The 25655-nt window shown below is 41.4% G+C and overlaps 2 protein-coding genes across 2 annotated transcripts in view; one reads left to right on the top strand and one right to left on the bottom strand.

Annotated features, from left to right (window-relative positions):
* Positions 1–5060: 5060 nt before the first annotated feature.
* selenos (selenoprotein S) lies at positions 5061–17489 on the bottom strand. Its single transcript, XM_085358937.1, has 6 exons — positions 17225–17489; positions 16833–16958; positions 14577–14683; positions 14398–14487; positions 12215–12287; positions 5061–5694 (listed from the first exon to the last, which is right to left on the bottom strand). The coding sequence occupies exons 1-6, from the start codon at positions 17316–17318 to the stop codon at positions 5609–5611; spliced, it is 576 nt and encodes a 191-aa protein (XP_085215063.1). The 5' UTR covers positions 17319–17489; the 3' UTR covers positions 5061–5608.
* Positions 17490–23468: 5979 nt separating this feature from the next.
* The window catches only part of chsy1 (chondroitin sulfate synthase 1), a 29328-nt gene continuing 27141 nt past the window's right edge, over positions 23469–25655 (top strand). The window contains exon 1 of the mRNA XM_085358929.1: positions 23469–24149. Coding sequence (XP_085215055.1) covers positions 23827–24149 — 323 coding nt within the window. The 5' untranslated portion in view covers positions 23469–23826. The remainder of the gene's footprint in view (positions 24150–25655) is intronic.

Raw genomic sequence — 25655 nt, 5'->3', positions numbered from 1 at the left:
TCAGTCCTGGTATCAGTAGGCCATGACGTGAGAGGAGGGCAGAGAGGTCTGATACCTCCCCTTGTCGCTGTAGTGTGGCCGCTTCAACGTGGTTGGGCCAATGGGGAGCTGGAAATTTGGGCTGCCACACAAGCGGAGAGCTAGCGGGGTACTCATGTGAATATGCAGCCGCTGTTGATATGTCTGGCCTTGCGTTGTCCGTCTTCCGTATTAGTGTCGTTGTAGAAGTGGGTATCTACATACGCGTGCGACCGATGCCCATGGCTATAATGGCAGGAAAGTCTGGCGGGCTTCACAGACTCCACTTAGTCCTGAACCGCATCCTCTAGCACCCTTCCTGCTGAGAGCGCTGCTTTGCTGCCTCCATTCGGGCCTTTTCGGCCTCCTTGTCTATTTGGTTTTTAGCGCATTCTCCTCTGGCTCAAGCAGCTTCACCATTGGCTCGTGCTTGTGCTCCACTTAGGCTCGCTGCTGAGCCACCTGACCGGCATGATCTGCACTCTGCCCTAACTTCCAGTTGGGAAAACCACAAGGTGTCTCCTTGGTTGGACATGTCTGCTGTTGCTGGAGGGGAGTGTCTATGGATCTTGGCAATCTGCTTGATGTGAGGACAATCTTTTTACTCTTCTTCCCTCAGCTGAATGCTTCTATTCGGCTTGTGCACCAAGCTAAACATAAATGGCTTCAGTGACCACTCAGGAGACCAAGAGTAAGGTCCATTTAGTGTACATAAAAAATACATAAATGCTACATTCAATACTGCTACCATATGTAAAAAAAAACAAACAATACGAGGTCACAACATAAGAATAAAAAAGCATGGCAAGTAGTGTAGCAAATCCCATATGCCGTATGGCGTGTTTTTTCCATGCTAACAGGCAAAACAAAGCATGAACAGCTAACTTACACCAGTAAATGTAACAAACTCCATAAACACAAAAGAAGGTCATCACTTCACTGGACAAGGTACTAATAAGCTGTACAATAAATCATTCCGCCAGATTATGCCATCTCAAGTGAAACAGAAGCAGGAACCATCAGAAGCACGAAACACCGGACCTCCCTGCTGAGTGCTAGGAGCAAAAACTGCCTTAATATGAACTTCTGGGATCTTCTGCTGTTGACCCACTAGATGGCAAGCTTTTGCCAGGAGCATCCCAGGAATAAACACGTTCGTTGACAGATCTATTCAATTACTTACAGCACAAATGACTATGACCCGTCCTATAACTAACTCATAACATATCTCAGAAATCATCCGAGGGACAGAATACATTACAATAACAGTTTTATTTTTGTCAAAAATAGCCAAAGTCCCCAAACTTTAAAATGAAAAACCAAAGGGTTTTTTGTTTGTTTTAAATATTAACAAAAAAGCAAGACAGGACTGTCGAAAGATCTAAGGATGTACAACTACGAACTATTAACTCATAAGGCAAGCCTAATAAAGGTTCTGAGAATTCTGAAAACATTTTTATGAAGACCAACACAACAGTATTGTGATTTTAAATACCTACAGGGTAGTCCAGGGTGTAACCCACTTAAACCCAAGACAGCTGGGATAGGCTCCAGCTCCTTCCCCTACATACTAGACTTAGAGGGAGGGCTCTAGACTAACTATTTGCCACGGTTGCACTGGTGCGCCTAACGTTGTTTTCTTAGGTGCACCAGCGCAAAAAAGTTTAACATCGTTTAACACCGCAGTTTTACATGTGCACTTTTTGGGAGTGGGGGGAATTGCTGTCCATACAGACAGTATTGATTTGGAGCACCATTCTACAAGAAAGATAAGTTACTGAAAAGTGCTTGTGCTTAAAGTGCTTTGGCACTCTTTGGCAATATTGTAGGCAATGTTAAACCTAATCATCATCTCGGCCTCCTCTGACAGCCTGTTTACTGCTGCCTACCACTGAACAGCAGTGGGGAGAGGGGACACCTGGGCAATGCATTTATCACAGCATAATGTGTTTTCTGGTTACACTGTACTTTTTCAGTGTTTCAATTCGAAAAGTATTAGCACCAGTCACAAATGCAGTATTGCCGGCCAGGGTCTTTCCACATCATGACAGTAAATACAGTGCATCATGTTGTCAGCTTTACTGTATCTTAGCCAGTGAAACTGGTCAAGCCACTCTCTTCCAAATGTATAACCTTTCGACCTTTTGCTTTCAGTGGGCTCTGGCTCGGAGTCAATCATACAGTGGGGCAAAAAAGTATTTAGTCAGCCACCGATTGTGCAAGTTCCCCCACTTAAAATGATGACAGAGGTCAGTAATTTGCACCAGAGGTACACTTCAACTGTGAGAGACAGAATGTGAAAAAAAAATCCATGAATTCACATGGTAGGATTTGTAAAGAATTTATTCGTAAATCAGGGTGGAAAATAAGTATTTGGTCACCTCAAACAAGGAAAATCTCTGGCTCTCACAGACCTGTAACGTCTTCTGTAAGAAGCTTTTCTGTCCCCCACTCGTTACCTGTATGAATGGCACCTGTTTGAACTCATCATCTGTATAAAAGACACCTGTCCACAGCCTCAAACAGTCAGACTCCAAACTCCGCCATGGCCAAGACCAAAGAGCTTTCGAAGGACACCAGGAAAAGTATTGTAGACCTGCACCAGACTGGGAAGAGTGAATCTACAATAGGCAAGCAGCTTGGTGTGAAAAAATCAACTGTGGGAGCAATCATCAGAAAATGGAAGACATACAAGACCACTGATAATCTCCCTCGATCTGGGGCTCCACGCAAGATCTCATCCCGTGGGGTCAAAATGATCATGAGAACGGTGAGCAAAGATCCCAGAACCACACGGGGGACCTGGTGAATGACCTGCAGAGAGCTGGGACCAAAGTAACAAAGGTCACCATCAGTAACACACTACAACGGCAGGGAATCAAATCCCGCAGTGCCAGACGTGTTCCGCTGCTGAAGCCAGTGCATGTCCAGGCCCGTCTGAAGTTTGCCAGAGAGCACATGGATGATACAGCAGAGGATTGGGAGAATGTCATGTGGTCAGATGAAACCAAAGTAGAACTTTTTGGTATAAACTCAACTCGTCGTGTTTGGAGGAAGAAGAATACCGAGTTGCATCCCAAGAACACCATACCTACTGTGAAGCATGGGGGTGGAAACATCATGCTATGGGGCTGTTTTTCTGCCAAGGGGACAGGACGACTGATCCGTGTTAAGGACAGAATGAATGGGGCCATGTATCGTGAGATTTTGAGCCAAAACCTCCTTCCATCAGTGAGAACTTTGAAGATGAAACGAGGCTGGGTCTTCCAACATGACAATGATCCAAAACACACCGCCCGGGCAACAAAGGAGTGGCTCCGTAAGAAGCATTTGAAAGTCCTGGAGTGGCCTAGCCAGTCTCCAGACCTCAACCCCATAGAAAATCTGTGGCGGGAGTTGAAAGTCCGTGTTGCTCGGCGACAGCCCCAAAACATCACTGCTCTCGAGAAGATCTGCATGGAGGAATGGGCCAAAATACCAGCTACTGTGTGTGCAAACCTGGTAAAGACCTATAGTAAACGTTTGACCTCTGTTATTGCCAACAAAGGTTATGTTACAAAGTACTGAGTTGTATTTTTGTTATTGACCAAATACTTATTTTCCACCCTGATTTACGAATAAATTCTTTACAAATCCTACCATGTGGATTCATGGATTTTTTTTCACATTCTGTCTCTCACAGTTGAAGTGTACCTCTGGTGCAAATTACTGACCTCTGTCATCATTTTAGGTGGGGGAACTTGCACAATCGGTAGCTGACTAAATATTTTTTTGCCCCACTGTATGTGGCTCATTATGTGATGCGGTCTCCGAACCAGTGGTAGACATAACCTGAGAGGTCAATGGCTCAGTGTCAGTGCACTGGCTACGAATTTGCAGATGGAAAATGTCACAGAGGAGCTGACAGCTTATCACTGCATAATACACCAGGAGTCGTTATGTGACATGTAATGACCATCATAACGCGCGCAGTTAACTTCATCAGAAGTTTAAATCACCGCCAGTTCAGGGCATTTCTGGGAGCGTTAGATACAGAGCATGGTGACTTGCCCTATCACACAGATGTGCGATGGCTAAGCCAGGGAAAGGTGCTGCAAAGATGTTTCGAGCTTCGTGAGGAGATCTGTCTGTTCATGGAAAGCAAAAGGAAAGACACAACAGAGCTTTGAGATGAAACATTTATGTGTGAAATGGCGTTTCTGTGCGACATCACAAGCCATCTGAACGTGATGAACCTGCAACTGCAGGGACGGGGGCGTGTCATCTCTGATATGTGCAGTACGGTGACGGCGTTTCAAACCAAGCTGAGTCTGTGGGAGACGCAGAAAGAAACCTTGAGCCACTTCCCCAGCTGCCAGACCACGAAAGAGAAGCGCTCTACCGCTCAACATACTTGCCGCCGAGTTCCGACGCCGATCTGCTGACTTTGAAGCTCAAAGAAGCAGGTTTGAACTACTTGCCAATCCTTTTGGAGTTGATGTGGAAAGCGCACCACCGAACCTCCAGATGGAGTCGATTGAGCTCCAGTGCAATGACACACTGAGGGGAAAATATGAGAGAGCGGGTGCCGCCGAGTTTGCACGTTTCATCCCCGACACAATGCCGCAGCTGCGCATCCAAGCTGCTCAGACGCTCTCCATGTTTGGCAGCACATACCTGTGTGAACAGTTGTTCTCTTTGATGAAGCTAAAAACATCACACCGGAGCCGTCTTACTGATAAACACCTTGACTCAATCCTGAGGACTTCCTCAGCTCAGAGCCCGACCCCGAACATTGATGAACTTTTGTCTGTGTGAAATGAAAAAGCTCAAGGTCATTTCCTGAACGGCTGTTTTACTTTTCACACTACAGTGTTTAGACTCCACACAGCCATTTGTCTTTAAGAACACTGTGGTGTTACTGCTGCTTCAGTAACAACAACATTCAGTTCTTCAAAGATATGCTGTGGAGTGTCTGAGAAGCACAATGTACTGGTTTCCACATTACACACAATGTAAATAATACAGTAACTGTTAATAAGACAACACATTTAAAATCCTGCAGACTGTATTCTTTATTGTATAATGCAAATGAGCACAACAATGTACAGAACCTCCTTCCATTTTTATATATCAATTTTTTCAACTATATAATCCGAAAGTTCAATTTCATTCTGTTTTATCCACCAGCTAGAGTCCTGGAGTAATATAAACTATTCAGCTATAGTGGCACACTTAGGTATAAACAAAATAAAATATATAAGGAGACCCCCCCACACACGCACACACACACATACACTGGTTGTGTGAAAATCATCAGCCAACCCTACTGGTTATAACCGTTTATAGGAATGGCTTCATGACAAGCAAATAATTTTCAGTTCAGTTATCTACTAAAAGCATACAATGGGTTGAAAGTGAACACCGAAGAGAAATAAAACATGGTGCAGGTACATGTCATCAATTATGCCAACTGATCAACAACTATGAAGTATTCTCAACTCTAATAAAGCATGGGATAGGTGACATTATCAGCTTAATTTCCACAGCCAGTGTGTACATCAGGATGTCAGAGGTCAAAGGTCCAGCAGTCCAGCGCCTCCAACCTTTTTTAACCTCATCCACCAGATGAGGGTCCTCTCCTGCCAGGTCTCCAGGAACAAGAACCTCCTCCCTGTCCAGTGAGGGGATTGTAATCTGTAAAACATGCAAAGAAGAAAGGAAGCAGACAAAAGAAACATTTAACACATTAAAACAAAATTAAGCTTTTTGTTCTAAAACGCAGAGAGTTGAGGTTTTTTGAGTTTTTGCTTTGTAATAAACTTCAAATCAGTGTTTCAGCTGATCTGTTCTTAAAGCCAATATTCCAGTAGGGAAAAACTATTTGATCATTTGTTCACTTTCAAACTTCTTTTCAAGTGTGCTCACCTCCAAAGGAAAAAAAAAGAAAAAAAAGAGTCTAATTTTTGATGGTAATTCCATTCATTTAATTTCTTAATGATATAGAGAGAATATCAACGAGAAATGTCTCGATGCAGTTAACTACGATGACCTGGATGACTGAGAACCTTCACAGACTTGATGCAGTTAAGGAAATTCCAAGTTGACTCGGTTCCTCTGGATATAACGTTATCACTGGGAGAAACGTTTCGTCATCATCCAACTGCCTTCTTCAGTCTCAGCTGACTGCAGGTTCCCCCGCTCAAACTCAATGTGTATATTGTCATCATTGAAAAAGTTTCCACAACGTCACATGATACAGTCAGACTGAGCGGACGGTCTTTCCTCAGCTCCCACTGGTACATGTTCATGTTTAATGATTCCTACTTTCTGTACAACCTCGAAAAAGACGCCTCCCACAAGAGCTGCAAAATCTGTATCCAACAAATCTCCTGAAAAGTCAGAAGTGAATGAGGGCTAAGGAGGTCTATCTGATCATTCATTAGTAAGCATAACTATTTACCTGCCTGATTTTGACCCTTATTCACACCAGCGGAGGATGACTGCATATTTAACAAACAGTCCTGTATTTATTGAGTACATCACTAAACAGTGGAATGTTTTTATATAAGTCCATCGACAAGAAGCTTGGTGACAACTGTGATTATTCAGAAACAGAAGAAACATCAATAACCCAAGGTCTGGAGCTACATGCACCCTTGCTCATGGTGTGAGGACAATCATGAAAAAGGAGGTGGATCAGCCCTGAACTGCACAAGAGGAGCTTGTTAATGATCTAAAAGCAGTTGGGACCGAAGTCACCAAGAACACCACTGGTAACACATTATGCCATATTAGACTTATCTTGCAGCACCCACAAGATCCCCCTGTGGTGTCGCATATACGCATATATTTTTAAGACTATGAGTTCTTTTCTAAATGTACCACAGTCGACCACCCTGAAAGCCTTTGCTGACGTATGTAATCAATTCCTTTCTTTGTAAACAAGGTTGAGTCTATCAGGTCAGGAATAGTATTTTCTACACAATCATTTCTTGGGATTAAAGTGTTTTGAGAAACTGGTCCGACGCCACATGATGTCCTGGCTGCCACCCAACACTCTACCCACTCCAGATCGCATACAGCAAACAGATCAACTGAAGGCACCACTGTTACTACGATCCACACCACAATCTCCCAGCTAGAACAACAAAGGGCGTTACACCAGGCTGCACTTTGTTTTTGTTTTTTTTTTAAGTATGTTTATTGAGATTTTTTGATATAAGGGAAAAAAAAAGACAAAAAAGCAACAGACAACACAGCAGCAAGGGCAAAAACACACAAATAAGGCAAAAGATTACACTGCAACGACAAAAATACTACTTCAACACTGGCAATAAACAGAAATAAAACGCTAAGGTGGTAGGCTGAGTTATTGGTGATCGATCAAACAGGACTTTGTTTTAATACATGGTCTAAAAATGGCTGCCACACATCAAAGAAATTACTACTAATCCTCTCCATGTGCAGTAGAGCAGTCAGTTCTGTCAGCCACATTTTGAATTGAGGTACAATATACGACTTCCACAGAGTCAAGATAATTTTCTTAGCAATTACCATTCTGAACAAAACTGTAGTTTGTGCAGCAGAGCTGAGGTGCAAAAGGGAAGAGGAAGATCCAAACAATGCAGTTATTGGGTCCGGCTCTAATGTGCGATTATAGATACCAGAAAAACATTTAAAAATGTCCAACCAATAGTTATGCAATTTGGGACAAGTCCAAAATAAACGAGTGAGAGAGCCTTCTCCAAGTTTACAACGATCACATATCGGACTGATAGAAGGAAAAATCCTGTGGAGTTTAGTTTTTGAATAATGACGTCTGTGAAGCACTTTGAATTGAATCAACCGATGCCTGCATTTATAGAGCAACAATGGATCCTACACAGACTCCTCTCCCACACCTCATCTCCTATTTGCAAACCAAGCTCCTCCTCCCATGCCATCTTCAAAAAGTCAGATTTAAAATTTAAATACTCAGAAAAAGCTTTCACAAAACCAGAAACCAACTTTTTAGAATCCGGGGAGCTCAGAAGGAGAGCAAAAATTGACCCCTCTCCCAGAAGAGATGGAAAATTTAGGATACTCTGACGAACATAGTTTCTTATCTGTAAATAATGAAAAAAATGTGACGCAGGGAGAGAGAACTTGTTCTGCAACTGAGTAAATGATGCAAACTGCCTGTCAATATATAAATCTTTGAGAGTAATAATACCTTTCTGTGTCCAGACCTCAAATAAGGCGTCTAAACATGAGGGTGGAAATGCATGATTACAATATGCTGGAGTATGGATCGAAGTGTCCGGTAGAGCACAACCTTTTTTGATCTGACGGAAGATTTTAACGCAGTTCGAAACTATAAAATTATTGACCTTGGTTCGCGGATTAGAGGACGAAAAAAGAAGAGCAGGGAGGGAACGATTCTCCACCCCACCACTCTCTGTGACCACCCGGGGTGGGGTCTCGGCAGACATGACCTTTCTGTACCCTTCCTGCCAGTGAGCAGGAGTTCTGGCGTTTGCAGCCCAATAATAAAACTGAAACAGTGGCAGAGCAAATCCACCCGTAAGTTTAGACTTACATAGATGAACTTTTGGTATCCTGTGAGCTTTAAAGCCCCAAACACATGGTAATACTACTGAGTCGACCACTTTAAAAAGTTGCTTATTCAAAAAGATAGGTGAGTTTAAAAATAAATATAGAAATTTAGGAAGGGAAACCATTTTGATTACATTAATGCGACCTACCATGGGAATAGGGAGAGCCCTCCATTTCTCAATGTCCTTTTTCAATTTTTCAACTTGTTCAAGATAATTCAACTTAAAGATCAATTTAGGATCCTTAGGCAAAATAACACCAAGTATTTCAATCTGTCTGTAATTTTAAAAGGCAAAATTTTCAAAAGATCAACATCCAAGTTAAAGCCACAAACTCACTCTTCTGCCAATTAATTGTATAACCTGAGATTTCCCCAAACGACCTCACCACATCTAAGAGTACAGGAACAGATCGCTCAGGGTTTGACAAGAACAAAACAACATCATCTGCATATGAAGAACAAGCTGCTCTTTGTTGACTTTAGTTCTACGTTAACTGATACAGACGGACAGTAAAACTGCTGCATATTGGACTTCCTTTTATCAGAAACTTCTCTTGGCCTGTGTACAGAGAGTTAGAGTGGGACCTCAGCTTTCATCAGCCTTTACACCGGCTCTCCACAAGGCTGTTTACTAAGTCCCCTCCTGAACACTCCGTACACACATGACTCTGTCAGTACCCAACCAAGACAATGCAGTCATTAAGTTCACAGATGACACCACCGCTGTGGGGCTCATCTCTGAGGGAGACGAAACAGCGTACAGAGCTGAGGCTCAGATGCTATTGGATTGGTGCGCAGACAACAACCTGGTATTGGACTTCAGAAGGACGAAGTCAGTGCTACAGCCCATCAGCATCAACAGGAAGTGTTTGGAAAGCATGTCCAGTTTCAAGTTCCTGGGTGTGCACATAGACACCGACCTCCAATTGAGCTCAAATACCTGAGAGGTTTTAAAGAAGGCCCAACAGCGTCTCCAATTTCTGAGAATCCTCCAAAAATGGACCTGAAGAGGGAGCTGCTCATCGTCTTCTACTGTTGTGCCATTGAAAGTGTGCTGACATACTGTACTGTATCTCCAGCTGCACCATGGCACACAAAAAGGCACTTGAGATGGTCATTAATATGGCCCAAAAAAATCACTGGACAGCCTCTGCCCTCCCTAAAGGACCTATGCAGCGCTTGCTGCGCTTGCAACATCCTACAGGACTGCACACACCCAGGACACCGGGTGTTTAAGTTGCTGCTGTCTGGATTCAGGCTGCTGAGGTCACAGACAAACAGACTCAAGGACAGCCTTTACAACAAGGCAATAGCCCTAACCAATGCTAACAGCTGACCTGATTAGCTACCTCCCTGGGCTTTTCTGGTAGGAAATAATGTGCAATAAACATTCATTCTTTAATATATTAGGCCATACCTATTTGCACTTTTTATCCAATCTAAAGTTTACTGTGCTCTGTTTTGTTGACGTGGGACAATTGTCCCATTTCGTTATACTACTGTACTAAGCATGAATGTGCAATGATAATAAAGAGTTATCTTATCTTATTGTGCAATCAAAGCTTCATTATGATCACACCCCCTTAACCTGAATGTAGGGAATAACCAAGCAAACATTTATGGGAAAGAATCGTCTGAATCCTGACGATGAATAAATAAACACTTTAATAACACAACTTGTTAAATGTATTACGTAGAAGAATAGAATAGAATAGAATAGAATAGAATAGAATAATCCTAAAAACAAGGGGAAATTTGGTACATCTTAACAGTAGTTTTACTAATAATGTGTGGATTACATACATGGATTTAAATTCAGTGAAGTGCCTGCTGTAAACCACTTGAGTTTTTTTTAACCCTTCTGCACCCCTCTGATAAATAGCTGCAGTAGGAGACCGTTAAGAGAGCGCAGAGTGTCATTACCATCACAGCAGATTCTTTTGTCACACATCTGGTGATCGTTCGAACAGCTCTCCAACACCCATAGAAGGCCACCGACTCCACATGTAGACCATATTCCATGAATCATTGACAGGAAGTATTTACAGAACACTGTTATAAAACCAGTCCTTTTCTTTGTATTCTCCCGAACTTCCCGACGTTCAAATTAGAGATGGACCAATACCACTTTTTTATGTCCGATGCCGATATCCTAAATTTGGATATCTGCCGATACCGATATGAATCCGATATAGTGTAATTTTTAATATCTTGCTGCATTGTGTATAAGTTCATAGTCAAGTTTTAAAAAACAAACAAACACTAAAGCTATTCTGCTATACCTGTATTCAAAAAATACACTGCACCCAAAATGTTTCATAGTTAGCAACACTCATCAATCTAATAAACTTAAACCTGCACCATCCTCCCTATTCTGGTGTTTTAAAGAGTAGTTAGCAGGAATATTAAACAACCTAACTAATAGGGTTGCAAACTCCCAGCAAAATAAATAAATAAATAAATAAATAAATAAATAAATAGGGAACCACCCCTCACCTCATGATGCTTAATCGATGTAATCAACTTTACTTTAATGCATGTGTAAAAAAAAAAAATGCACAGAAATAAATTATTTTTCTACAATAATTAAATAGATATAACATCTTTCTTCTACAGAACTGCAGACTGCACTGATTATATCTTCCCAAAAGTACTATGGCTTACTAGAGTGTATTAGACTTAACAGTTACTATATACAGTAATGGACTTCTATATATTTTACATCAGGTAAAAACTTTGGGTGTAAGATTCAGATAATTAATTATTAAAAGCTCGACATTTTAAATGAGAATAAGAAAGAAAAGTATGTCTTTGTGCCCCCTTTTCCCTGTTCATGCCCTATCGGCCCCCCTGGCTAAACTTTGCTAGATTCGCCCCTGCACAGTTACAGCCGTCAGCTACGTAGAAAAAGATCCTGGTGTAGAATTTATTTAATATTACTTTCTAACAACAGCTTATCAAGCTTAAACGTGCTGCTGTTGTTCAGCCGCTGGTTTCCTCTTTCTGGTGCAAAGTGGGCCAAAAACAAAGAAGAGAAAAGCCGATCAGCTGATCACTGATCAGTTTCATGATTGAAGTAGCAGCAAGAAGAGGCAGTCGCTCCATATATCGGTTGTTAAGCTTAACGTGGGAATGCTTTACAAACATTCAGAGATGAACTTACACACTTGCTTTACTTCTCTCTGGGAAACCTTTCTCGGAGATGAAATGCCGGGTTGGTAGCGAGGCTACAAATGCTAAACCAGACCGCCAACAGGTCTTGCACGCCACAGCCGCTCTATCACGTGAGCACACTGCTCTGACGTGCAAAGGTTATCAGCTGAGTTACGCCGTGTTGCAAGTTTTGTGAGGTGCTTTTGTGATATTTAATGGATCGATTACATTTTTTATTTCTCTCCGATATCCGATCCAGTAATTTAGGTCAGTATCGGACCGATACCGATACGTAATATCGGATCGGTCCATCTCTAGTTCAAATGAGGGATTTTTGTTTTTCTTATTTTAGTGCCTGTTGTTCAGCTGCCGTGCTTCATTTGCATATGGGGGGGTTGTAACTGTGTTGCCTCCTCAGCACATATGTCAGTCATATAAACAAACCCTACCTCATCTACTACGTACCTGCATTGCGAAAAGGCCTCTTGTCCTTCTTTGGTTTCAGCATCGTCTGGGATGAGCTGGTCTCCTCAGTAGTCTGCAGTGACACATATTAGAATAAAATCTTTATTGTCACTGTTACAAGAACAATAAAAGGCAGTTTGGCATCTCTCCATGTGTGTGAGGAACACAATAGCGTAAGTATTAACTAGGGGTGCAACGATACACAAAATTCACGGTTCGGTTCGATACTTTGGTGTCACGGTTTGATATTTTTTCGATACAAAAAAATGTTCATGCCTTTTTAATTTGTTATTTATTAAAATTATAAATATATATTTTAACTCAAAAGTACAGTTTTTAAATTTAATGTTGCTGAAACAACAAAGTAATAAAAAATAAATCTGATGGAGAAATCCCTCATCTTTGGAAAAGAGTCCATTACAGAGAAATGGCTCTTTCCAAAATAAAAGCTATACTATACGCTTCTTCTGGGCTATATTCTCAGCAGCATATTAAACATATCAAGGCAAGGCAAGGCAAGGCAAGTTTATTTGTATAGCACAATTCAACAACAAGGTGATTCAAAGTATATCAGGTTTTCACATGAAAACCAAAATAGTTCCAAACGCCAGATCTGAATGAGGGTGGGGGAGGTTCAATTTCGGCTAGCGTTGAGGCAGTTGCCATGTTGCAAGGAGCTTAACTTCTGTTCCTGTCACTACGCGATCCGGACCGTAACGATAGTTACGGGTCAGAGTATCTGTTGAGATGTTAAGAATAACAAGCATCTCTTAAAAGGTTTCCAATAATGAAACATTGTAATACAATGTAGACAAAAACGATAAATAAAAAGATAGTGACAGATCAGGACTCCTCGATCCTTACTGCGCATGTGCAAAGTCGGACCGTACAAATCGGGTCTACCCGATCTGTACCGCGCATGTGCAGGGTTTTCTTCTTCTTCTGTTCGTTTAATGGCAGTTTACTCCCCAGTGTACGAGGATACCGCCACCTGCTGACCGAGCGGTCTAACCCTATTGTAAACTGAATTAGCGTCATTACAAACGTGTTAAATTTGATTTAGTGATAGTCGAGTGTGTTTATGCTCGTCTGTGTGGAGAGGATTGTTGGAATAGTGATGATGATGTCTGCTGTCACTGTCAGTTGTCAGTAAACACTTCATCTGGCTGCTGAATTGTCACGTGACATGTTACAAAGTCTGTATTATTAACTCTGTAATTAGGCGCCATTCTTCTTATTTTACGGCGCTGTTGCTCAATCGGGGGACGCTCTCTGTTGAGGAGAAAAGCATGAATTTGTTTGTATACGGATTATCCATTGTTTAAATGTCCCGGGCAGTCGAAAAGGAGGCAGAGCTGTTGAGAAATGCTAGGAGCTAACTGGGCGCTAACCGTATCATTCAAATATATTGAATGTCGCAATGTTGGCAAAGAGAGGAAGTGACGTAAGATTTGCGCATGCGGGGTACCGATCGGGTTTCCGGTACGGATCGGGTAGTGACAGTCCCGCTAGCTTGCGCTGCGCTCAGTGGATCTGCGCTCGACAGTGCAGCCTTGGCGAAGTAGTCGAGCGCAGATCCACTGAGCGCTCAACACAGACAGCATCGTCAGAAGAAAAGTTGATAAAATAAATTAAAAATGTTGTATTGTTCGATACATATGCGTACTGAACCGAAAGCTCTGTATCGAACGGTTCAATATCGATACGAGTGTCGTTGCACCCCTAGTATTTACACAATAACAGACACATTTACATTTACACTAGAACGATATGTACAAGTTATACATACACCTGCACCTGCAGTTGTGCATGTAGCTAAACAGGAAAAACCTTCTAAAATCATGAGTTCGAGGAAACTGTAAGTGTAGCTTACATTACGAGGTGAAATACTAGGGAATCGATCTGGAACAAGAAGTAGAAGCCAGAGATGACACCTGACCCCTTCAACAAACTAATTACATTGTGATGTATGGCTGCGTGGAAACTGCGGGAAATCAGATCGCTTCTTTATTTCAATGTGAGGCCACGTCAACAGCTACATGAGTAAATATACTTTAACTTCACAAGCTTTACTGAAATTGTCTAAATAACTTGTTAAATGAACGAGTATCATAACAGCCGTACTTGAGGACACACCCTTTCACAGAGCAGCACAAATACAAATGTTTCAGATGAAAAATTACCTGAGAGAGTTTTGGAGCTCCTTTATAACTCTTTCCCTGCTGCATACTCTCCCACATCTCTATTTTCTGCCTCCTCTTCTCCTCTTCTTGCTGTCCACAAATTAAATAAAAACAGTGTGTTGACATCTGATATTGACAGAAAATCATCCTTCTTTGATTTTCTTTTTTACAAACTCTACCAATTTCTGTTTCTCTCTAAAGATGGACGCTTTGGCATCAAGCTCTTCTTGCATCTTCATCCTGGCTGCTGCCATAGCCTCTTCTCTCCTTTCCACCAGTGTTGGATCTTTATGTAACAAACAGAAATCGAAAGTTAAATCAGGACGATGCAATAACATATCTAATAACATATCTTCAAGAGAAATACAGGTTACCAAGGGCAGATTTTTCTATATACCTACAGATCAGACACTTCGTAAAGACAGATGTAGTAACCGAAAAATCAGACTTGTGTCTAAGGACTTCCAAGTCAAATAATATTGCGTGACGTTCTAGCTATAGTACATATAGTACATATAGTACATTACAAGGACAGAGACAAACAAACATGGAAAGAGAACTGAGAACAGAAAAATTCAGAAATATGTGGAAAAGGTTTTTAAACGTCATGTGTCCCAAATTTGTTTTCAAAGACTTACAAAATGCATATAACACCAGATCCCCTTTAATTACATAGAGAACACAGCATCAACTCCTTCCCTACAGCCACCTGTGTGCAAACAAAATGTGCACCTCATCCCCCCTTCTTCTCCCACATGTTTGCACTGAGTTGGAGATGCTCTGGATCTCATTGTACATCTGTATAGTGACAACAAGTGCATTCTATTCTATTCCTCTCTAAGAAAAAGCTGTTGTAACCCTTGAAGCCTGGATAACAACAGTGACCGATACCCACAACCTAAACGGGATTCGATACATCAAAAAGAGAACGGACTGGAGAACTTTGAATGGGCCTGTGATCCATTACTGTTGTAAATGATTTAACTGATTAAGGACAAGACATTCTAACACACCTGAGCCAGTGTGACAATGTAATTGCCCCCTAACCTAATTAATGGTTGTGCAACTCTTGCCAGCAAGAACCCCAGTGGATCGTTTTCAGTAACAGCAATGCATATTTGACATCGCCTGGGGGGGATTTTTTTCTTTTTTCTTTTAAATTAGCTACACTGTAGAGTTTGAGGATGAATAGTCTGTTTAAGGTCATGTTGAAACATTTTAATCTGACTTTGATCAGGCCACTTCAAAAACACATTTGTTTCCTAAATTAATCATTTAGAGGTGGTCTTGTGAGCGCGTTTCAGGTCATTGCCAATAACCCAAGTGTGCTCAAGGGTACAAACTAATTGCTGGATGTTTTTCTGCAGGATTTTCTGGTACAGAATAGAATCCACAGTTTAATCAGCTATGATGTTCAGGTTCGTCTGTTCCACTCTGCATGTCAAATATCCTTGAGCAAGATCCAACGTCAAGTTGCTCTCAGGCAGGCTGCATAAAGCACTTTGAGTGCTCAGTTAGAGTAGAAAGCACTATATAAGAACCAGTCCACATCATGTCATCAGCACAGGAAGTCACTGCAGGGTTCTACTGAACGATAGGCATTACCGCCACATACACGCTCTTATAGGAAGAGAAGAAGTCAAAATAGGAAGCGAAGTCTTTGAGGAGTGCTTTTTGCAAAGAGTTTTCCACAAAGCCTCGTGGTTTAAAAAGTCTTTCTACATCTCTAAATGTATACATTTGTATATCCCCAAGTTTCTGTAGTGGAATTTAATTAAAATGGCAGTAAAACCATTACAGTCAGGGAAAAAATATTTGAAGCCTAATTCATTTTGTAAGTTTGCCCACTAACAAAGGATCTGCCTATAATTTCACTGGTAAGGTTATTTAGACAGAGAGATTCAGGACAATCACAAAAAACTCGGAAAAAATTCGCGCTCAATGGATGTGGCGCAACACACCGGGTTACAAAAATCACTGAAGCGCCACACAGTGTGACGTCAAACTCAGAGCACGAACCAGTTAAAGGTGGTCAGCACCATACCTCCCTTGTGGGAAGAAAACAAATTTCCACCACTTGGATCCGAGATCTCGTTCTTTTGATGACGACCCAGAGTTTGTGACCATACATGAGGACAAGAATGTAGATCAACCAGTAAATTATCCAGCTGGAGGTAACAACTTGTTCCTTTCATCACTTTATCTGGCTGAAGACTCAAACGTAGAGGTGCTACGTCACACTCAGCTGTTAATTGCCACAGAGCGTCCTACACCCACGAGGAACAAGCCTGACTTGTTGCTGAAAACGTTGAACAAGCTCTCACTGTCCTGCTGCAGCATAACATTGGATACGAGAAGCTGCACTTCGTGCTGATATAATTCTTATCTTTGTAATACTGTGGTTGCTGCACGAATATAAAGTGAGTTGTGCTGACCTTGTGAGGCTTGTGGCGTTGGGCTGCGCTGGCTTGATCTCCTCTTGTTCAAGTGCAGAATGAGCAGGTAGAACATCACAGCTCCAAACACCAGGTACCAGCCATAATGGGCCACGAACTCCTCAACTACAGCAATTCAGTTACAACAGAAATAAACAATAATCTAAGTAGCTGTGACATTTTAACAACGAAACGATGGAAACAACATTTTTTCAATAAATACAATCTTAAAAGAATAAAATACTAAATGTTTGCGGGTTTATGTACAGCTCAACATGTCGCCTTCATCCCACCTTAACATGAGCTACAGACAGATACGTCTTACGAACGTTAGTAACTGTATTCCTATATTCTTTATCATTTAAGCTGGTTAATTAAACGTACACGCTTACCAGTTAGGCTCAGGGAACTCAAGTCTTGGTTTTTTAAGGGTGGCTTCTTCACATGGAAAGTGGAATCATCGTCTTCGATCGTTACATCATCCATTCCACACTCAGACGAGCTGACCGTCTCCGACAGCGTCGCGTACAGGCTTCTGTTAGCTCGTAACTGCTTTCTTTTCCAAAGAGCTTCTTTAAAACTTGCTACACAAAATGTAGATGGTTATTTACGATGACGTGTTGGCGGAAGCCAGATGAATCATTCGAGCACGCGACCGTGTCGCGCAAAAGAGGTCACTTCCTCTTCATACCTTTCATAATAAAAGTTAGAGACACAGATCATCAAACAAATTTAAATATTGGAAAAAGATAACACAAGTAAACACAAAGTGCAGTTTCTAAATTATTAAGGTTACCAACGAGCTCAGAACAACACCAAAGAATATGATCGTCATCAGGAGGGGACAATGCAAAGCAAAAGAAGTCCCTGTTTTACCTCATGGGGTTCAGTGTTGCTGTTGATGGGTTGTTGCTGATGGTGCTGGGGGGCTGAGACTGTAGACGTTAAAATCTCCAAAGGAGAGCTGGTAGCTGATTAAACAAGTGTTATGGGATAATAATTAAATGCAAAGATCTGTGACAGCGCTTGGATCCACGAGGCAACAGATTTTTAAAAAAGTGGGAAATAAACGAGGCTCTGCCTGTGACTCGCTCTTTGCCTCTCTTCCTCCTTCACTCTCCTCATCTCATCTACCACTGTCCGTTTGCTGTCCATCTGAGAACAAAGCACAATTTGTTATTGCATTAATCTGTTATTTTATTATCCACACTTAACAACTCTGCACCATTAATCCATAATAAAGTAATGATAGAAAAGTGTTATAGAACCAAAACATTGTAGTTGTGTTTATTGTTGTTTTTCTACTTGAACACTCCTGCAATGCAACAACTGGTACGTGTGTTATTGTTACCTGTGCTCTTTGTGATCCAGCTGGTGAGAGATCCACTGTAGCTCATGTATTCACTGTTTCCTCCTCCTCTCCTTACAGGGCCGGTCTGGACAGTGTTATATCATGCGTGATCATTTTAAAATATCTATACACATAAAACACGCACACCCACATGCATGTACAGTGACATATTATACCTTCTCCAGAATACTTTACATACTACAGCAACAGGTTTCGATCATGGTGCTGATCCGGAATCATTTCCTTGTTATTTATCTCCAGTGCTATAACAATAAAGTAATAAGATTTTTTTTTTGAAAAGTAATAAATATAAAATAATGTATTTATAATGATTCAGTTTGTTTGACTATCCACTCGGTGCAAGGCTTTCCGCCTTATTAAATGCTTAAACTTTAAAGATAATAATTTTGCTGCTATAAAATCAGCACTTGTCATATTTGAAATATAAATCTAATATAATCTGTTTCTTGATGTATTTTCTTTAAAATAAATGGGGGCAGCACGGTGGCACGGTGGTTAGCACTGTTGCCGCACAGCAAGAAGGTCCTGAGTTCAATTCCACCATCAGGCCGGGGTCTTTCTGTGTGGAGTTTGCATGTTCTCCCCGTGTTTGCGTGGGTTCCCTCCGGGTACTCCGGCTTCCTCCCACCGTCCAAAGACATGCAGCTTGTGGGGATAGGTTAATTGGATAATCCAAATTGTCACTAGGTGTGGTTTCCTCCTGCCGTTACTTTAACGGACATTATACCCAACCCAGGCTCCAAATGTCTGACTACTCATAAAACTATAATGCTTCTAAAGCTCACAAAACAATGAAGAATGTTATGTCTTAACGATGTACAGAGTAAAATATATCTGCCACATTGAAGCGTCGAGGGTTTCAACTAGCTGGTGCTGGAGGTCTTAGTTGCATGGAAGCCAATTTCCATTGTTAAGAGGGGGAAAAAAAGATGTCTCAAATGCAAAAGTAGAACCACAGAATTGTTACTTTGGTTCTGTCACTGCAGTAAAGGCCGTACTGGCTGTCCAGAGGCACTTAGAGGCATTCAGCCAAGTCTGGATCTACTCACTGTCCTAGTGTGTCTGGTGAGAGAATCAGTCTCACCAGTGTTAGGGGATATAGTAAGATCCAGACCTCTGTCACACTGAATTTATCTGTTTTGTGTTTACTATTTGCTGTTACTGTCAGAACTAGAATTTCCTGTGATTTCTAGTGTAGGCAGTGTCGGTGTTTGGCTGCTGTTACTGGAGCAGAGATTTCAAATGGCTGTTAGCAAATATAGTATAAAATCTCGTTTTCTATCATAATTCAGTCTCATTGTGGAAAGAACCACAGTCTGTGACGGCACCTTTAACAATCAATGCCTATAACTCATCTGATTAATCAGGCCTATAAATTTGTTTGTCACAGAACCATAAACTGACAAAGTTCTGGCCTCTGACAATAAAGTATGAAGAAAAGTGATGCCATAAATAGCTTTTCTTTACCAGTGAACTTCATTAAACTGTAGTTAACAGATAAAGAGCCCTCAATAAAGGCATCTGACGTAGTCTGTAGTTGTGTTTTTGATGGATGACATTGATCTGCTGTCCTCAGCAGTACAAAGACTGTTTCTTCTCCTGCCATGCATGCCAGCTCAAAAAGAAACTTCCAGCCCTGCTAATGGGAATCACAAGGCTGCACTGCTTTGAATCCTCCTCCTAATCCTAATTTTTACTGAGTGGTCAGCAGGGCTGTCAAACCAGCACACTCTGTAATGTGCTGCTCTCCACCTGCCAACAACCACACCATTATATTTCTGCATGCATGTTCTGAGTAGGTTTTCATCACAAGGGCGGTTAGCATCGGGTCCAAACACCCATCTCGTGCTTGTTTTGGTCTGTAACATAATATAACAACTTTGCTGGATGCAAGCTGGCTCTTCAGGTTGCATGGTTGTTATAGGTTTTCTTGATGTTGTCTTTTCTTCTAGTTAACACCATATACAGGCTAACAGTCTTTGTCTAACTTACAGATTCACTAGTTCCGTTCCACAGGTGGGATTACTCTAATTCTTGGTCACATGGGGATTTTCCAAGTCCTGTATTAACACGTTCCACTCAGTGCAGTATTTTTTTGTCTCACTCAGCAGCTTCTGAGAGCTAACGGCATTGGATGCTCAGATGGCTTAGAAGCACATACTGGTTCACTTGATTGAATATATGATTTGGTCAGCTGGCAAGGTCTTCTAGATTTGTGTGAATAGAACCAAACTGGCATGCTACTTTATGGGCCATTGTAAGAGCACATAAACAGGATCTACTCCAGTTTGGAATTCTAGCTTAAAGACAGCTCTGTGGATGTCAGCAATTTCTATTTATCACACTGTTTGTTCCAGAAAAGGACTGCATCGAGGGCAGGAGGACGATATGTTTTCATAACTAAAATTGATTGCATCACTATTTGACAATCCTTGAGCTTTAAGATTAGAAGCAACAATGAGTTCTGCTGAGGCTTAGCTAGCAGACAGAAAAATGGAGGCCACTGAAACTCGGCCTTGTGAAGCATGGAGCTGACTTTGTGCTGAGTAGATTCTGTGAGTCTCCCTGTCTGAACAGTTGATTCCCAGCAGACTATATGTAGATTATGCAGGAGCTGCTGCTTCTGAGTTTCAGATATGAGTGACAGCTCGTTCAGCAGCTTTGAATATGGATGTGCATGTTTATTGGCATATCAATATTTGCTTTGACTTAATAGTGCTGTTGTGTAAACAGCAGTTCAAGCAGAGGGACTGTATACCTTGTGTATACTGTATACACTATTTATTTATTTATTTATTTTTTCTACCATAACACACCATTTTTGCCTTCCCTTTCAAAATAAATTCATCCATGACTGCCTAAGATTTGCTCTCCTTTCTCTTCCACCTGTGCAGACTTGAAGTGCACTAATGTTTTCCATATTCTTGCTCTCTCCTCGTGCTGCTTCCTTCAGTGGAAATGGTTGTCTCACCAAAACTACTGGTTCTTACAGTAGATCCTCAAACTTTATAGTTAAGTTGTTTTAAAATCCGAGGTGTCCTGCTTTTATTCTGTTATTTGCAAGGAGAGGTCTTTTAGGCACTAGTGGTCACAGCATAAACCTGTGACAGAAGTGTTAGACAGCTGGCTATTTTTTATTTCAGATATGTGTGATATATCCAGTAATTGTCAGATTGTTTAGACTCATTTCACAATGGTGATAACAGAAGGGCTGCAGACTGACACGGGCAGTAAAAGTAAACGAACATGGAGACAAACTGACTTCCACAGGGAAAGCACCACCACACCACATCAGACCAAAACTAAATAAGAAGCAAAAAAAACCCCCAAAAGTACTTAAAGTAATTTGATGATTACTGCAGTTATGATGCTAGTGCAAAACAGCACGCTGGGTTTAATTGTCCTAACAGCCTATGATGTATGATATGCATTTATATGATAAGTAAGCTCTAATAGTAGAATGGCTCATTTAAAACATAGAAAGAAATAACGCAGCACGGTGGTTAGCACTGTTGCCGCACAGCAAGAAGGTCCTGAGTTCAATTCCACCATCAGGCCGGGGTCTTTCTGTGTGGAGTTTGCATGTTCTCCCCGTGTTTGCGTGGGTTCCCTCCGGGTACTCCGGCTTCCTCCCACCGTCCAAAGACATGCAGCTTGTGGGGATAGGTTAATTGGTTAATCCAAATTGCCACTAGGTTTGAATGTGTGAGTGAATGTGAGTGCGAATGGTTGTCTGTCCCTGTGTGTTGGCCCTGCGACAGACTGGCGACCTGTCCAGGGTGTACCCTGCCTCTCGCCCTATGACAGCTGGGATAGGCTCCAGCGCCCCCCGCAGCCCTGAAAAGGAGAAGCGGAAGCGAATGGATGGATGAAATATCTTCTGCTTGTTGCTTTTCCTTAGTAGTAGCTTCTTGGCAGCTACCTGATTCACACAGTCTACTCTTAACAGTTGATGTAGAGATGTGTCTGCTACTGGAACTCTGTGTGGCATTTATCTGGGGTGCTGTTTTGTGATTTCTGAGGCTGGTGACTTGGATGAATTTATCCTCAGCAGCAGAGGTGACTCTTGGTCTTCCTCTTCAGGGGCGGTCCTCATGTGAGCCAGTTTTGTTGTAGCGCCTGGTGGTTGTTACGACTGCATCCTTTTAACAGGAAGAAAAACCCAGACGATAAGGCTTTTCCTTACCACTTTTGGCAAACATGTGATCATTGGGGGTCGTCTGATTTTTGTTATTTTCTCTCTATTATTGCAGAGTCTTTACCTTATAATATAAAGTGCGACTTGCACTATAGAAATAAAATTGAATTGAAATGACATGTATATGGGAGGTGTACTTTTGCAGAATTAAAAGTAAACATGGTGATATTTTGTGCTCAGTATTTTTTATTATCTCAATTGAAAACACAAACAAGAAAAATCTTGAAAATAAATCTTAATTTTTTTTAAACTGTTAATAACAAAGGATTTTTGTCATTTACTTTCAGAATGTTCAGTTTGACATTTTTGATAAATAGGGAAACCATTGTTTCTTAAGAGGGTGGTGTGTGTCAAAAAAAGAGTGCCAGGAGTCTTTCATGACGACTTTCATGAGGTTTTCCCAGCAGAACGTTGCAGTTCACAGAGATCGTCAATTTAATACACGCCAGAAGCGCTTTTTATTGTCACTTATTGACGTGGCCTAAAAAGAAACATGCTGTAAAATCTTCCACAATGAAGACAAGGCACAGTTTTCGACGTGGTGACGAACGCCACCACAAGCACTTGGGGGCGCTAGAGTTCAGAGAACAAGCATGCTGCATTTAAGGACGTTAGACTTTCAAAACTTTATTGTGACTCGTTCTTTTATCGGCCACAGATCTTAATAAATGACGGCGTAATAAAATGACATACTGATACAAATTTTTGTCTTGGAAAAACGATTTTATGTTAATAGGCTTTTACACGTCACACTCAGCATTATCAGCATGTGTGTACACAATCAAGCAATGTGACTTTTGTTAGAACAGTTTCACGCAATAGCTCGTGCATTAGTGACACTTATAGTCACTAACTATATAACTACTACTGCTTTAATGTAAAGTGTTATTAACTATGGCAGAAAGAAGCTACGCTTTGGCTACATTTACACAGCAGATGAATTTAGACGTGTGAGTATGGTTTCACACGCAGCTTAAAGGCAGCACCGTCGGGCCCACGGGGGTGGAGGCGATTAGAAGATTTCTACGGAGCTGCCGTTGGGTCAAACCACTGTTAAACCCTTCGCGATCATTCTTCTCGACAGACATTCTTGCCATGTCTAGATAACGGTGAGAGTCGGACCACTACTGAACGCTAAGTGATAAAAAGCTACTGCGCTTTTCGATCGCTGTGAAATTCGTCCATGATCGACAGCGGGGGACGGCTTGATCGCCCGAAGGACCAACGACAGAGAATTGTTCAAGTGACGGCTTCAGTAAGACTGTTGCGATGCTACGTAGGCATCTGGAAGAAAAGGGCTTTTCTACCATGAGAGATTGCGCGTGAGCCCGGTTTTCTGGCGGAAAACGAGCTCTATCGACCCAGTCTTCAGTGTTTGTATCGAGACGATCGAGTCTTGCTTATCGCTTTTACCGACAGAGCTAATGAAGTTTGGGGGAATGGCAGGTCGAAGTCGAAGAGCCTGGTTTAGTGTTCTGTTGGGACTGGTTGTTGGGTTCACACTGGCTTCCAGGCTGATTTTACCCAAGGCGAGTGAGTTGAAGAAAGCTGGACAGAAAAGAAAAGCCAACTCTGCCGGGTGTGGGCTCAACGGGGGTCTCGGGAAAGAATACGGGGGAGTCTTGTGGCCTGAAGTTAACGGTTCACCGCCGACTGAGAAATCTGCTTCCAGATCGAACAATTTCCTATTTGTTGGCGTCATGACTGCCCAGAAGTACCTGAACAACCGTGCCGTGGCAGCACACAGGTATGTGACGCCACTTACAGAACAATGCCCGAACCTATCAATTTAATATAAAAGAACTAAACTTGGAAACGCACGGGCCTCTTGTACAGTAGCCTCTTCAGTTAACCGGCTATACGTATTATAACGTGAAACATAATGATATTTATATGTTAGCACACAAATATGCCACATTATGTGACACGTATAGCAATGTTCTGTCCGCTACCAGCTCGTATGGAGAGTAAAACTGCTTTAACTTCGACTGGTCGTGGCTGAGGAGGTAGACGAGATCGTCAGCTGTAGATAATCAAACTGGATCACGACGAAGTTCATCACAATTTCTTCTTTTCGTTTTGTTTTAACATATTAGCAAACAGTTGACCCTTTTAAGCAGACATACCTGATGGCAAACAGACAGGAAAAACCTTAAACTTTTAAAAATATATTTCTAACAAAAACATCAAAAATCAGTCTCTGTTATAGGCTTGAAAAGTGTGACCAGTTTTCTGAGAGCTTTACTTGCATGTAGTGCCCACTTCAAATTTCAATTGGATTCAAGTCTGGACATGTACAAGGTAATACCATAAACCCAGTTTTTGCTTTTTCGCTTTTCAAGCCATATTTTGCTTAATTTACTGCTGTGCTTAGGACGGTGATTCCTTTTTAAAGTTGTAAGTCCAGTTCAATTAAATCCAATTAAATTGACAAAGTCCCAATTCACAACAACCTCAAGTCATTTCGTATCAAAAGGTATAGACCCTACAATTTAGAAGAAAGAGAAAACTGAGTAAAACCCAACAGCCAGATAATCTTTTATGAGCAAGTGGAGAAGTAAAAATAAAAAATGTTTCAACAGAAAGTTCAGGCCACGACCCAGGCGGAAAGAAAAGAGGAAAGTACTCTTCTTTCTTTAGTACCACAGTACTGTAGACAGCATGTGTGCCAAAAACTGTAGTTCATCTGGAAGTGATGAGAGCACATGGGTACATGTTGTTTTTTTGTTTTGTTTTTTATAAATGGTGAAGAAAAAAGATGGAACTGTGACTGCAGTGAACAAAAAGCAGCTCAATACAGTGTAAGATAATGTCTGACATGTTGTAAGGGTAAGTATTTAAAAGAAGTGTAGCAGTGTTACCTTTCAGGTTACTCTACATTAAAGATTACTTTTGCTTTTATGTTTATTTTTGGAGAGGAACCATATTCCATCAGTTTCAGTGTCATTAAAACGTTTAGATTTACAGTTTGAAATAATCTTTATTGTCCTTTACTGGCCAGTAATTCCCACAGAACTCGACTGTGGTTGTGGTGATATTGAGGCATAATGTGTAGGTACATAGACACCCTGTATGTGTGTATGTTTGTAGAAAGAGGCACTTGCATGGTTTCCTAACTTATTTAATAAATAATACCATATACAGACAAAAGCTAACTTTCCTCTGATTGGCTGTTCCTTACTGTTTCCAGAGTTGAGATGTCCACATCTTCTCTAACTCTCACAGCCTTTGGTATTTCTCAAGCTGCTGGTAG

This window comes from Diplotaxodon limnothrissa, linkage group LG1 (genome assembly GCF_057381915.1).
Source record: "Diplotaxodon limnothrissa isolate DT_005_m linkage group LG1, D_limnothrissa_male_GT1.1, whole genome shotgun sequence".
Lineage (NCBI taxonomy): Eukaryota > Metazoa > Chordata > Actinopteri > Cichliformes > Cichlidae > Diplotaxodon > Diplotaxodon limnothrissa.
The sequence above is the reverse complement of the archived record's forward strand: the minus strand, read 5'-3'. Positions and strand labels throughout refer to the sequence as shown.